Source organism: Microcebus murinus, chromosome 6 (assembly GCF_040939455.1).
Source record: "Microcebus murinus isolate Inina chromosome 6, M.murinus_Inina_mat1.0, whole genome shotgun sequence".
Classification (NCBI taxonomy): domain Eukaryota; kingdom Metazoa; phylum Chordata; class Mammalia; order Primates; family Cheirogaleidae; genus Microcebus; species Microcebus murinus.
The window spans coordinates 71,963,342-71,978,614 of NC_134109.1; the positions used below are offsets into that span (position 1 = coordinate 71,963,342).

Here is a 15,273-nt window from a genome sequence, read left to right on the forward strand (position 1 = left end):
TCCAGTTTGCAGAAAAATGGAATCCAATGGGGAAAAGCATTAGCCCTTAACAGTGTCCCTCAATGCACAGAGGCTACTCAGAACAGGATCCTAAGTAACCTGCAGCTAGCTGTGGGATGCACAGAGCAATGGGTACTGTCTTTTTTTAATTAAAAAAAATTTAAATATGAAGCGGGGAGGGGGGGGAAAGGGGTTCAATTTCTTTTTGTTTTTTTTTCCAGAACTTACAGTGTTGACAATTTTCTTTTTCTTTTTTTTTTTTGAGACTCACTTTGTCACCCTGAGTAAAGTGCAGTTGCTTCACTGTAGCTCACTATAGCCTCCAACTCCTGGGCTCAAGCAATCCTCCAGCCTCAGCCTCCTGAGAAGCTGAGACTACAGACACACACCATGATGCCCAGCTAATTTTTTCTGTTTTTAGTAGAGACAGGGTCTTGCTCTTGCTCAGGCTGATCTCGAACTCCTGAGCTCAAGTAAACCTCCCGCCTCAGCCTCGCAGAGTGCTAGGATTACAGGCGTGAGCCACCATGCCCAGCCAATAGGTACTTTCTGTCCTAGAAATGAAGATATACTAATGTCAGAAGAAATATGTGCTTGGAGAAGTAAAGCACAAAGAAGCTAGTGGTAGACTTGTACCATTTTTATTACATAAAACATTACAAAATTCAAAAGCATCACACTGCTTATTTTCTTGCTTGAAGATCAGATCTTCTCTAGTTTATTTAACATCAAAATTCACCATAGCTGCAGGAAATTGAACTGAACCTTTAGAAGGTATCGCATACGGACCTGGTTGGGGTTATAGACAATATATTCATTGTAGTTGAGGGTATAACCCTCCGGATTCAGAATTCCTGTGTCACTTGCTGGTCCTAAGGGCACTGTACTCCCATTCCTGCCAAAAGGAAGAAAGTGTGTCAATATCAGCCTCTGTTTCAGAAATTGGAATGGAGAAAGTAGAAAGTCTTATCTGGCCAAAAGGAGTCTTCTAGCCTTCCTGGTTCTGAATACTTACAGGGTGATGAAGTGGCCAGGACTGGGAGCCATCTTGCCCATGCCTTTGGTGCTGTGTTTGCCCTGAAGCAATCCTTCTGCCTTAGGATTGGCTTCTAGTAGCTCATTACACTGACCCAGAGCTACCTGCAAAGCAAAAGATATTTGAATGCCCACATCCTACTGAGAATTAGATGGCTCTAAAGCCAAACAGAAAATTCCGTTAGTACTTTCCTCCCCTACATCAGCAGGAATCCAACGCAATGAAAATAGCACTTGGCTCCCCCTCCCCACCTATCCTAGGTGAACCTCTTGGTTCTGGGATCAAACTTTTCTGACTGGAAAAAATAGGAATTAATAATAAACTAGAGAATATGGATGTGTTCCTGCCTCACCTCTGACAAGAGCAGTAGTCCTGTATTTTTTAGGCGAGAGGCAAAGCAGTAATTGGCACTCTTGGAAGACATGTCAGCAAAGTAGATTCCTTTTCCAAACTGAAATACATAAACACACACCAAGGTCAGCTTTTAATCCTTTGTGTTAGACAGAAGGCTCAAACCACTGACCCTGTTTTTCCATTCTCTTAAACATATATAGACCCTTCTCCATTTGCCTTCACAATTCTATTCCAGAGAAGGTAAAAGCACCTGTGAATCTCTCCTTCTGAGGAAAAGAAGAGATATCTTTAGGATATCTCTAGGATATCTAAAGATATCCTAAAGAAAGAAGAACATGGTAAGAGAAAGAAAGAAAGAAGGACATGGTAAGAGATGAGCTGGTTTAATTCTTGGAAAGGGGTACCACCTAAGGACTGGGAACATCATTACATCCTTTCCCTGTGTGCTCCTCCTAGGGGTCAATTTCACTCACCATGTAACCTGTGATGGGAGCCTCAGGGGGTGCAACTCGAAGTCCACGGCTCAGGATTCCCACCCAGTTGCTCAGCCTGGAACCATGCCATAGCAGCATCCTAAGGAAAAGTCATTATTATTGTACTCTGTTGCTCTCCTGCAAATATTTTTTTTTTGAGACAGAGTCTCGCTCTGTTGCCCAGGCTAGAGTGAGTGCCATGGCGTCAGCCTAGCTCACAGCAACCTCAAACTCCTGGGCTCAAGCAATCCTACTGCCTCAGCCTCCCCAGTAGCTGGGACTACAGGCATGTGCCACCATGCCTGGCTAATTTTTTCTCTATATATTAGTTGGCCAATTCATTTCTTTCTATTTATAGTAGAGACAGTGTCTCGCTCTTGCTCAGGCTGGTTTCCAACTCCTGACCTCGAGCAATCCGCCTGCCTCAGCCTCCTAGAGTGCCAGGATTACAGGCGTGAGCCACCGTGCCCAGCCTCTCCTGCAAATATTAATATATGGCACAAGCATAAAAAAGTCAACAGCTTCCTCTGCCACTCTTGTCTTGTAAGTTCTGTGACTGTACTTCAGACAAGGAATGTCTTCCCAAACCCAAATCTAGACTCAGACCTGTTATCAAGGTCCTCTCTGAAGGCTTCTTTCTCTCCCTCCTTCTCTACTTCAAAAACATCCAGCAAAGTCATGGTATAGTCATTGTGTGTGGGAGCGTGGGTAGATTGTAGGTACTGGGAAATCACCTGTGGAAAATAACAGAAAAAATGGCCAATGTAGACTCTATAACAGAGTCCTCAGGGCTTCTGGTATAACTTGGCAGATATTTCTGCTCCCAAATGTTCTCACAAGGTAGGTAGAATGGCCTCTACCCTTCCAAATTCCTAGTAAATAAAAATTCTGCCCTATTAGACAATTTGCTCTTAAAGTAGTCAGAATAGTGGGATGGGGGAGGTAGTTCTTAAGGGTATAAGAGTATGAAAATGAATGATCATTTTTCTTACTTTGAACTCATAACTTTTGTGATCTAGAGGGTGCAAGGCACAATGTAGGTTTCTATAGTGTTGGTCCAATGGGTGTTCTGGGCTTTGTAGTTCTGTTTTCACCAGCTTAATGGCAATTTCAATGTCTCCCAAAGCCTGAGAAGATGAGATACAGAATTAATGTGTAATCTAGGATAAAAGTAGAAGTAATCTAGGATAAAAGATTTAATACTTCCCAATCCATACATATCTCACCTCTAGTAGTTGTACTTTTTCTGACAGTTCTTTCTCTGTCCGGATTAGTGGAGGAGTACGGAGTCTAAGGACAAAGACATAATCCATAATGAGCTCTCTAATGTGTGGCTAAAAGGCACATGACTCAAAATAAGAGATGAAAGGCAGGTCCTTTAGAAAACAGGTGTAAGAAACTGAGGTTCTCCATTTGAGAAAGAGAGATCTGTAAAGAGATGTTAACTTCCAAATATTCCAAAAGGAATATTAAATGTTAATATATACTGAGTAGGATAAAACAAACTACGTAGATTTTGACACTTGGGACTAGAGTTGAAAATTTTTTATGAGATTTTTATTTATTATTTTATTTAATTAATTTATTTTTTGAGACAGAGTCTTGCTCTATTGCCCCAGGTCAAGTGCAGTGGCATCATTGCAATCTCCAAGTTCTGGGGTCAAGTCATCCTCCTGCCTTAGCTTCTGGAGTAGCTGGGACTACAGATGTGCCCCATGGCAACCAGCTAATTTTTCTATTTTTAGTAGAGACGGGGTCTTGCTCTTGCTCAGGCTGGTCTTGAACTCCTGAGCTTAGGCAATCCTGCTGCCGTGGCCCCCCAAAGTGCTAGGATTACAAGCGTGAGCCACTGCGCCTGGCCATATTATTTTATATTTTTGAGACAGGGTCTCACTCTATTGCCCAGGCTAGAGTTCAGTGACATCATCACAGCTCACTGCAACCTCAAACTGCTGGGCGGAGAGCCTTTTTTAAATAAGCTATATTAACATTAATAAGTCTCAACAAAGACAAAATGTATTTTAAATATGTGATATCACTGAGTGCTCGCTTCAACAGCATATATACTAAAATTGGAACAATACAGAGAAAATTAGCATGGCTCCCGTGCAAGGATGACACACAAATTCATGAAGCCTTCCATAAAAAAATAATTATTTAAATTAAAAACAAAATTTTAAAAAGTATCATTTAAGTTCATAATAATGGTGTTAGTGTGGTTACAGTCACCTAAAAGAATAGGAAAAATATGCCTGATGGTGTTTTACTTGTTGGTTGAATATCTAGACCCATTCTCACTTGAGTTGGTAACTTTCACTTGGTCAGACTATGGCTGTAATCAGGCCAGGAGATTGCAACCCATATTTGTAAGCTAGTTAAATAAGCTATCTAGAAATCATTTTTTGGCTCTGTATCTATTTAAGGTGATTATTTCCTTAAAAATAAAAGAATTAAGGCTGGGCATGGTGGCTCCTGCCTATAATCCCAGCACTCTGGGAGGCCGAGGCAGGCGGATTGCTTGAGCTCAGGAGTTCAAAACCAGCCTGAGCAAGAGCGAGACCCTGTCTCTACTATAAATAGAAAGAAATTAATTGGCCAACTAATATATATATAAAAAAAATTAGCCGGGCATGGTGGCACATGCCTGTAGTCCCAGTTACTCAGGAGGCTGAGGCAGCAGGATTGCTTGAGCCCAGGAGTTTGAGGTTGCTGTGAGCTAGGCTAACACCACGGCACTCACTCTAGCCTGGGCAACAAAGCAAGACTCTGTCTCAAAAAAAAAAACCACCTGAGCAAGAGTGAGACCATGTCTCTACTAAAAACAGAAAAATTAGTCAGGTGTCATGGTGTTCAGCTACTCGAGAGGCTGATGCAGGAGGATCACTTGAGCCCAGGAGTTTGAGGTTGCTGTGAGCTATGATGATGCAACTGCAGTCTACCCAAGGAGACAGAGTGAGACTCTGTCTCAAAAAAATAAAATATAATAAAAGAATTAAAAGATTATAGTTGCTTTATAGACAACAACGTCTGGTTAAAAAAAAGATTACAGCTGCTGACTGATACAGGGGAAATGTGTGGTTAAAAGAACAAAGTGAAGTAACAGCATAGGCCTTACCCAAAGTCATGTGGGATCCTGGTGTAGAATTCATTGCATGCTTCCGTGAGAGCTCGTCCATGCTGACCAGCCCGAATACAATCCTCAATCTTCTTAAGAGATTGGTAACCTGCCTTGATTTGTGCCACTGTCAACTTCCCTGCAGGTCCAGCCAGATATCAGACTACAAATTAGGGTTCTATCCTATAAAGTGTACACTTATATCCCTGCCCCCAAAAGACCATCACCTTTCAACTTTCAAAATAGTTTCTTCTACCCCCACACAACCTCTCACCCCAAATCCCATTTTCTTCTTTCAGTACTATCAGCAAGCTTTAAATTATGTTGGTGATGAGATATTCCATTAAAGGAAGTAGGGATTATGAAGATAAAATTTAGAACAAAATCTGAAGTCCTACCAAGTGGGGCCTTCTTGGTATTATACTTCATTTCTATCATCATCTCTTCCATGGCCTGGACATTACAAATCAACTCTATCAGCTCCTGTACCCGAGGATCTAGCTGTGATTCTGGTTTCAAGGGAGATTTAAGAGATACTTCTTTTTCTGATTCGTCTTCAACCTACAGCCAAAAACCAAACAAAACAAATAAACAAAAACACCTCTAGATCACTTCAAATACCTAATATAGGCCTGGTGCAGTGGCTCACACCTGTAATCCTAGCACTCTGGGAGGCCGAGGTGGGAGGATTGCTGGAGGTCAGGAGTTCGAAATAAGCCTGAGCAAGAGTGAGACCCCGTCTCTACTATAAAGAGAAAGAAATTAATTGACCAACTAAAAATATACAGAAAAAATTATCCGGGCATGGTGGCACATGCCTGTAGTCCCAGCTACTTGGGAGGCTGAGGCAGCAGGATTGCTTGAGCCCAGGAGTTTGAGGTTGCTGTGAGCTAGGCTGACGCCACGGCACTCACTGTAGCCTGGGCAATAAAGCAAGACTCTGTCTCAAAAAAAAAAAAAAAAAAAAGCACTAGCCTGTAGGCTGCACTCCCCAAAATGGTTAGGCAGAGAGGCAGCTCATGGTTGTCCAGGCCAGTGAAAAGGGAGATAGTGCCCAGACTCTGCACCCCCTTCCCCCATTCAGATATTTTGGATTCCTCTCATGGCCTTCACCCTGCAAGATAATGTGGCCAGCATCTTGAGCCCCTACTAGGAAGTGAAGGAACCACAGTCTGGTGGAGACACACCCAGGGCCAGCCTCTGTTCACCACCTGACCACAAGGACAAGGACATTGGACCCCACTATGAGTTCTATGCCAACACTATAGACTCTGGACTGCTCTGCTGCAACCACTCATCTCTGGAGGCTCAGTGGGGCTCCACCTCAGTGAGACCCATGCCCCAAAGCGAACTCCTGAAGGAAGGATAAAATCTGCTATCTGGGCCACCACCCACCCTCCATTAAAACCCTGGGACTAGGCCAGGCGCGGTGGCTCACGCCTATAATCCTAGCACTCTGGGAGGCCGAGGCGGGAGGATCACTCAAGGTCAGGAGTCCAAAACCAGCCTGAGCAAGAGCTAAACCTTGTCTCTACTATAAACAGAAAAATTAATTGGACAACTAAAAATATATAGAAAAAATTAGCTGAGCATGGTGGCGCATGCCTGTAGTCCCAGCTACTCGGGAGGCTGAGGCAGCAGGATTGCGTGAGCCCAGGAGTTTGAGGTTGCTGTGAGCTGGGCTGACCTGCACTCACTCTAGCCTGGGCAACAAAGTGAGACTCTGTCTCAAAAAAAGAAAACAAACCTAATATAATGTAAATTCCACGTGAAGTTGTTACACTGTATTGTTTAGGGAATAGTAACAAGAAAAAGTCTGTGTAAGTTCAGAACAGAAGCAATTTCCTTTTTTACCAAATATTTTTGATCTGCAGTTGGTTGAATCCATGCAACCTCGAGCAATCCGCCCGCCTCGGCCTCCCAGAGTGCTAGGATTACAGGCATGAGCCAGCGCGCCCAGCCTATGTCTCAAATCTTTTCATCTTAAAAAGACTTAGACTTCTCCATTCTTCAGATATATGACACTTTTCAGGACAGTTTCAGCATCTTGGCATATCTCAGTTTGTCAAAATTAATTTTTTTTACTGTGGTATATAACCAGAAGCGAAGACAACTTTAAATGTAGTTTAATCAGTCTGACTTTTTATTACTTCTCTCTTGGTCTATAACATGAAACTTCTGGAAATACAAATCAGTTAGAGTTATCCCTGCAGTGAGAAACAGCAATGACTCAATACATCCAAGTCTGTTCTGGTCTAGGACCGATCTAAGTCACCCTGCTACACTTTACCCTGGTTAAGAAGAAACAGCTTTCCCCACAAAGGTACATTCAGAGTTTACCTGAGTATTGGCAGCATAGTCCATCTGTAGTATATCATATTTTCCAGGCACCTTTTCAAACTTCTCACGATCCTCCCAATTGTTTTTGGTTTTGTCAAGGAATCTGTAGAGCCCAAGGTGGTAAGAAAACCTTATAAATAAAGGTCTACTACCAGGGATAGACTTACAATTGGTTTCTTAGACAGAAAATCTCCAAAAAATGTGTTTCCTACCACAGAGCTCCTTTACATACCAACTATTCATAAATCTGGATTCTAAATTAGGACACCAAATGTACAAAAAAGCTCTGGAAATGAAATAAAAAATGGGGAAAAAAGGACCCCCAGGTTTCCCAAAGGCTCCAAAACACCACAAAAGCTGTTAAAATTTTAAACAAAAGATATCTATCTAATCCCTTTCTCTGAAAGAAACATGTTCCCAAAGACTCCAGAAATTTCTTCATCCCTACCATAGTAAAAGTTTTAAAACTCCAGCTGAATATTCTCTGCCCTATAATGGAGAGTCTCCTAAATTCCCAAATCTTCTAAATTTGTTGTTCATGTGTTAGATATATTAGATTCTTCTGTTTTTAGACAATTTCAAGGTTCTAGTTTGATGTAATGACTAAATAAGGATGTAGTTTGGTGTTCCTATCACAGAATATCAGAATAGAAAGACATTAACATTTAGGCCAAATCACACTTATAAAAATCTTGAGGAAGATACATGTAAGAAGAAGAGGGTATTTTTTTTGTATTTAATTTTTAGCACTCACTTCTTCTGAAAGATTTCCTTGGCCTTGCTGAGGTTGCCTGAACAAGCCACCAAGCTGTGCTGCCCCATTTTCCCAACTGCAAAGCAAATGCCACACATAAGATGGTTCCCTGTTCTCCAATCCAAGAATAGTTCCCTAATAGTAATGAGCCAGCTCTCTAAGATCTCACTGCTTAACATCTGATGAAAGGGCAGAAAAGGGAGAAGGGAAAGGTGAAAGCACTTAGGGAACTGATCACGTCGATACAAGTGACCTGCTAACTGCCAGAGTCTATGAGCACTACTAGCAGCCCAACTGCAGGAGGGTGCTCGACCTCAATGGGCTGCTCTTAGTTGTTCCAGTGAGAACTTCCTAATGAGGATGCCGGCCATTCCCCAATTTCAAGAAGCCAGACTAGATTATTAAGTCCCTCCAAGACTTCAGAGCCTCCATTTACGTGATTTAAACCCAGAGGATCCTTTGGCCACTCGCTAAGCTGCCTTTGGCTTTCTGAATGACAACTCATAAAATCATAATAAAAGTCATTACCTCGGCCCCATCTCATCCAAACACTGAAGTTCCTCTGGGCATCATCTTCCAATAACTGAATCAGATAGTACTTGTTGTTGTTGAACTGGAGATTGGTCTACGATGAGAAAAATGAACAAAAAAGGAGAGAGTTTTGTAAATGGAAGTCACATAAACTCTTCCTTGGTCACAGGTGTCAGTAATTTCCATAAGAAAAGCTTAGCAAAAGGTAAGAAAATTACATTCTTATAAGGGTAAGGATGTAAAAAAGGAATAGGGTATATACATTAAACTTTGGACTCTGAGAAATTAAATGGGAACGTGGAAGCTTCCTAAAACCCTCCATCCTACCTCAAATATCTTGTATTGATTGGTTCCTCCTGTTTTCTTTTCTGCCTTAGCTCCCCCCATACATATTTTTCTGTGTTTTCTAGCTCCCAATCCACTTCCAATAATTATTTTCCAAATGAAGACAATTTTGATGCTCCAAAGGTCTATAACCATTATGCTCGTTTGTTTAGATGATTTACTCTTTGATACTTCTACTTATAGCTTTGGTTTGTTAGCTGCAGAATTATTATTATTATTTTTTTTTTTTGAGAAAGAATCTCACTGTGTTGCTTGGGCTAGAGTGCCATGGCATCAGCCTAGCTCACAGCAACCTCAAACTCCTGGGCTCAAGTGATCCTCCTGCTTCAGCCTCCCAAGTAGCTGGGACTACAGGCATGTACCACCATGCCTGGCTAATTTTTTCTATATATTTTTAGTTGTTTAGCTAATTTCTTTCTATTTTTTTTAGTAGAGAGGGGTTCTCACTCTTTCTCAGGCTGGTCTCAAACTGAGCTCAAACGAGATCGTCCCACCTTAGCCTCCCAGAGTGCTGGGATTATAGGCGTGAGTCACCACAGAAATTTGACAATGAGCTGAGAGAAGGACAATGTTGGGAGGGGACAAGGGATATGCAGAAACCACTGTCACATATGTCCCATACCTAACCTGACCTTACTTGGAGACATTCAGAGAGAACATGACCAGTAGGTAAAAGGAGGTATCTGTAAGTAACCCAGAGTGAAAAGAGACGGTAGTCCATGATAAGCACAGCAGCTAGTGCTGTAAGGCTGAACCCTGGATATTGAGGCACTCTTTTTTAAGCACATTGCCCCTTCCTACTTCTATTACCTGCTTGCTCACATTATAAAGTCATTGGATGTTAGAACAAAAAGAAGCCTTATGATACTTTCTATCTGCTCATGATATTTTAAGAAGTAGCAACTGGTCCTTGCCTGCGAGAGTGGCCACTGCGTTGGTGCTCTGGGGCTTGGACCCTGGCTAGCCAGAAAATAAACCTCCTCTTGTGTGATTGCAAAAAAAAAAAAAAAAAAAAGAAGTAGCAACAAAGGAATACTAGTTAAAATTATATATGCTGTATAAAAAATTCAGATTTCAAGTGATATCCAGGAAATATATTAACTAGGCAACTGTATTATCTATTCAAAACCACAAAAATTAATGAGAAAAAGGTTAATTAAAAAGGGAAAACTTAAATAAATTTAACTATAAAAAATTTAAAAACTTCAATATGAGCAAAAAGTATACAAAAAATAAAAGGCAAATGACAAAACTGGAAAATACATAAGCAATTTATATTGCAGACAAAAGGCTATTTTCTGTGTATATGAAGTTCCTCAAAGCCAGTAAGAAAAAGAACAACAACCTATTAGAAAATGTGCAAAAGGATATCAACAAAAAAATTCACAAGTTCAACAAATGAAATGAAATTTGCAAAAAGATCTGCTTCTCACAGAGGACTTTGCTATCTGATAAGAATGCTCTTGTGCTGAGCACTCAGGTGTTTAATCATAAGTGGCTAATAAAAGGTATTTCAGAATTAAAGATCTGGGCATTGGAATGTGATCACCAATAATTATTAAGAAGAAATTGCCGTGAACAGAATGGCTCCTCCTCTTACCTGATTTAGCATGACATCATAGACATCATTTCCTTCACAATACACATGAGCCTAGAAAGAGAAAAAAACAAGTGACATTAGTATAGTGAGGCTCTACATATTCCTATGTCTCAAGTTGTCATTCTCCATCAACATCTATTTCCCAGGGAAAGAAATACAAACATATTTTCTACACACCACCTGTCATTACTATAATGAAAATATGCTGCTTTTTTCTAATTACAGAAACACAAAAGACTCTGAGTTAAAGGAAACCTGCTCCAGAAGCAGCCTTTCTTTTGTATTCTTCAAATTCTATGCTCATTCTTCAATAACACATGACATTCCAGGGCACAGTTTCTCTTTAGAACAAGAAAACAGTTCTTTCTTAAAGATATCATTTTCTGGTTGAAAAAGAGAATGAAGCATGGAAGGCTAACAGCAACCCCAAAAGGTAACCACATTAAAAACACCCTGATTATATACCCTAAACCCTTCCACTCCCACCCCTCAGCCTTGGAAAAAATTAATCACCAACAATATTTTGGAGAGGATTCCTAAAATAAATACTAATGTCCCAGGCAGGAATCCTAGTGACAAAAGAACACTGCTCTCTGAGAAATCAATGGACTAAGAATCAGCTCCAAAGTCTCTTACCTTCCCGACCTTGGCTGTACACTCTGGGTCCACAGGTGCTTTGCCCTTTAACAGCAAGGCCTTCACAGATTCTAAGGAAAGACAGATATGTACTACCATACATAAGAATCAAAAGCAGCTGTTGTGGTTAGATAGAAACCTGCCATCATTCACTATGCCCTTCCCAAGCAATCCTAGTCTTCTGCCTAGGTCTCAATCTGTCTCAAATAAATGAAAATGAAGATTCAAGAAAGTAGATTAGTCTTGTGGTATGCCCAGAGGATAGAGAAATTAACTAATTATATTCTTAAGGAAGGAAGAAATAAGAGGTAAAAGAAGAAGATATCACCCCATCCCTACCACAGACAGTCTTGCTGACCCAGGTCCTCCCTGACCTACCACCTTGTTTGTCTTCTGTCCTCTCCTCATTAGCCTTTCCTCCAACCACAGGCATCTTTTTCACCCCCTGCCTCTGGCATCTTCGAGTTTTCTTAGCAGGAGGAGGATCTTCTGGAGCTGTGTTGCCATTATTAACTTCCTTGGCTTCATTTAATGCCATAGAGGCTAAGGGAAAGAATAATGAGCAAAGAATGAAGACACACTGAATATGAGATCCTCCCTTAAAAATAATGTTTTAAAGAAATAGTTTAACAACTCACACACAGAAAAATACCACACGCTCTCACTTGTAAACTTGTAAGTGGAAACTAAATAATGTGCACACATGACTGCAGAGTGTGCAACGATGGATAATGGAGACTTGTGGGGGTGGAGGAGGTGCTTGTTGGAAGGTGGCTTGGTAGGTACAAAGTGAGCTGCTTCAGTGTATTGAAGGTCCTGACTTCACCACATGTAATATGTCAATGTAGCAAAATTGCACTAGTACTGCAAGAATATGTACAAATAAAAAAATAGGCCGGGCGCTGTGGCTCACGCCTGTAATCCTAGCTCTTGGGAGGCCGAGGCGGGCGGATTGCTCAAGGTCAGGAGTTCAAAACCAGCCTGAGCAAGAGCGAGACCCCGCCTCTACTATAAATAGAAAGAAATTAATTGGCCAACTGATATATATATATAAAAAATTAGCCGGGCATGGTGGCGCATGCCTGTAGTCCCAGCTACCTGGGAGGCTGAGGCAGAAGGATCACTCGGGCCCAGGAGTTTGAGGTTGCTGTGAGCTAGGCTGACGCCACGGCACTCACTCTAGCCTGGGCAACAAAGTGAGACTCTGTCTCAAAAAAAAAAAAAAAAAAAAAAAAAATAAAAATAAATGGGAAAAAAAATGGTTTAAGATGGTTTTGTGGCTGGGCGCGTTGGCTCTCGCCTGTAATCTTAGCACTCTGGGAGGCCCAGGCAGGCAGATTGCTTGAAGTCAGGAGTTCGAAACCAGCCTGAGCAAGAGGGAGACCCCATCTCTATTATAAATAGAAAGAAATTAATTGGCCAACTAACATATATAGAAAAAATTAGCCAGGCATGGTGGTGCATGCCTGTAGTCCCAGCTACTTGGGAGGCTGAGGCAGCAGGATTGCTTGAGCCCAGGAGTTTGAGGTTGCTGTGAGCTAGGCTGATGCCACAGCACTCACTCTAGCATGGGCAAAAAAGTGAGACTCTGTCTCCAAAAAAAAAAAAAAAAAAACGGATTGCTCAAGGTCAGGAGTTCAAAACCAGCCTGAGCAAGAGCGAGACCCCGTCTCTACTATAAATAGAAAGAAATTAATTGGCCAACTGATATATATATAAAAAAAAAAAAATTAGCCGGGCATGGTGGTGCATGCCTGTAGTCCCAGCTACTCGGGAGGCTGAGGCAGAAGGATCGCTCAAGCCCAGGAGTTTGAGGTTGCTGTGAGCTAGGCTGACGCCGCGGCACTCACTCTAGCCTGGACAACAAAGCGAGACTCTGTCTCAAAAAAAAAAAAAAAAAACAACAAACAAACAAACAAACAAACAAAAAAAAAAGATGGTTTTGTAAGTTTACAAAGAAACAATAACAACTGCCACATCCCTACCCTTGGTAATGGTCTGAATAAGCCTTCCTAAATTGCTATATTTTAGCCAAATAAAGAGAACCCTAGGGCTCTTGTAAACTCACAGCCAGAAGCATGACGCTCACACCCTGCAGATCTCATCGGTTTTCTAGTGACTCAATCCCCCCAGTCATACCTGAGGCTGTATGAGATAATGGTTAGTAGAAACTAGAGTCTGTGCCTAGTTTACAATCCAACTCTGTTTCTTCTAGCTGTGGAAACTTGAAGAAGTTATTTGCTCTCTTTGTACCTCAGTTGCCCCAAGTGTAAAATCCAGAGGATGACAAACAACAGTATCTAATTTATAAAGTGGACCTATGCTTTTTAGAACATAATACATAGAGTACTATAACTGAAGAATTCTTAAGACCCTCATTCTACTGTCTCTGGAATCGGGATACATCTTACAATGGGTGACATATAAACAAGGAATTATAGTTTAATTGGAAGCGCTTATCGTTCCTTTGTGTTATGTAAAATAATAGTGCACCTTATAATTAATTTTTTCAATCGGATGACATTAGGTATTAGCAATAGAGTCGGCGCATTAGCTGTTACAGGCCCACAAATCTTTATCTACAATTCTGTAATCCAAAAAGCTCTGAAAACCGAAATTTCAAAAGTTTAGCACCCAAACTCGTTTGGTGCAGGTCACGGGGAGCTGGAAAGGGGAAAAGGCCAGCGTAGGGAGTACCGTTCCTTTCCTGACGCCCCGACCCCAGCATTCCGCCCCCCAACAATGCGCCCGGAACCTCGCGCCCTGCCGCCGCTGGTCCTCCGCCGCGCCGCCATGAAGCACCGGAGCTGACGTTCTCAACCCGCTCCGAGGAATCCCGGGCGCAGAGTCCCGAGTCACAGGCGGGAAACAGCGCGCGCGCGCCCGCCCTGGGGAGTTGACGCCCGTATAGGACAGGGGAGGTACGCTCTGAGATATTTGCATGTCGCTATGTGTTGTGGGAAATCACCCTAATGGTGAAATGTCTTCCGATTTGGGAACTTTATAAATTCTGGGTGGGATGGTTCCTCCTCATAGGGCGGAGGGAAGCTCATCAGTGGGGCCACGAGCTGAGTGCGTCATGTCACTCCACCCCCATGTCCCTTGGGAAGGTCTGAGACTAGGGCCAGAAGCAGCCCTAACAGGGCTCTCCCTGAGTTTCGGGGAGGTGAGTTCCCAGAGAACGGGGCTCCGCGCGAGGTCAGACTGGGCAGGAGATGCCGTGGACCCCGCCCTTGAGGAGGGGCCCGGCGGATGCCTCCTCAGCCGGAGCTTGGAACAGACTCACGGCCAGCGAAGTGAGTTCAATGGCTGAGGTGAGGTACCCCGCATGGGGGCTTCATAACCCAATTCAGACTACTCTCCCCCGTCCTTTTTTTTCGAACAAAACCGTCCTTAGTGCTGGAACCGGTTGCTCCCACTAAGAGTCGCAAGCATCATCGGTAGGATAAGTGTGCCAATTGCTGTTGGGAGTGGTGTGTAGAAAGTTACGTGAAACTTCGGAACTGGGACAACCATTGGGCAGGAAAACTATGAGAATGCTAGTTTCAGAAACCCCTGAACATGATGATTTGGTACCTGGTGACTTTAGGCCAGGGGTTTTCCCAAATGTTTGACCGCATAAGAATCATGAGGTATGGAGGCTGCACACTTAAGCAGATTCCCCACCCCAGTCCAGAATCCCCAAAAAGAGGGGATTCTGAAGGATAGGTGAGTTTTACTGAACCTCTTTCTTGAGAATTAAAAATTAAGAAACACTGTTTCAGATGTCTCAGAAAAAAAAAAAAAAAGGATTAAGAAACAGAATTCGAAACATCAATGATTGAAGGAAACTAATAAGATTTAAAAAGCTTTACTATTCCACAGGCATGGTTTTTTATATAGTTTTTTGTTACTATTTTTCTTATTTTTGTTTTTGAGACAAGGTCTCGCTCTGTTGCTAGGGCTAGAGTGAAGAGGCCCAATCCCAGCTCACTGCATTCTCAAGACTCCTGGGCCCAAACAATCCTCCCTCCTCGGCCTCCCAGTGTGCTAGGGTTACAGGTGTGAGCCACTGGCTGTTTTTTGTTTTTTTTAAATATTTTTTATGTT

General features: G+C 42.3%; 1 protein-coding gene and 1 non-coding gene across 5 annotated transcripts; one reads left to right on the top strand and one right to left on the bottom strand.

Moving 5' to 3' along the window:
- Positions 1-625: 625 nt before the first annotated feature.
- PARP2 (poly(ADP-ribose) polymerase 2) lies at positions 626-14,088 on the bottom strand. 4 transcript variants are annotated; one of them, XM_076004218.1, is made up of 16 exons: positions 13,940-14,088; positions 11,566-11,727; positions 11,185-11,255; positions 10,549-10,599; positions 8,601-8,697; positions 8,073-8,148; positions 7,319-7,421; positions 5,377-5,539; positions 4,979-5,117; positions 3,090-3,153; positions 2,856-2,990; positions 2,470-2,597; positions 1,864-1,963; positions 1,389-1,487; positions 1,016-1,140; positions 626-895 (listed from the first exon to the last, which is right to left on the bottom strand). In XM_076004218.1, the coding sequence occupies exons 1-16, from the start codon at positions 13,977-13,979 to the stop codon at positions 736-738; spliced, it is 1,713 nt and encodes a 570-aa protein (XP_075860333.1). In that variant the 5' UTR covers positions 13,980-14,088; the 3' UTR covers positions 626-735. The 4 variants fall into 4 exon arrangements, with proteins under 4 accessions (XP_075860333.1, XP_012608256.1, XP_012608258.1 ...); XM_012752802.3 differs by having other exon boundaries at positions 11,563-11,727; XM_012752804.3 differs by having other exon boundaries at positions 11,563-11,727; positions 13,882-13,962.
- Positions 3,906-4,012, top strand: LOC142871653 (U6 spliceosomal RNA). Its single transcript, XR_012919884.1, has one exon. It is a non-coding gene; the product is annotated as a U6 spliceosomal RNA (small nuclear RNA).
- Positions 14,089-15,273: the final 1,185 nt, after the last annotated feature.

Coding starts and splice junctions, on each gene's coding strand:
- PARP2 (XM_012752802.3), bottom strand. CDS start 13,979: ATGGCGGCGCGGCGGAGGACCAGCGGCGGCAGGGCGCGAG. Junction 5,540..7,318: donor ACTATGCTGCCAATACTCAG/GTAAACTCTGAA, acceptor TTTTGGCTGTAG/GTTGAAGACGAATCAGAAAA. Junction 896..1,015: donor CCTGGCCACTTCATCACCCT/GTAAGTATTCAG, acceptor TCCTTTTGGCAG/GAATGGGAGTACAGTGCCCT.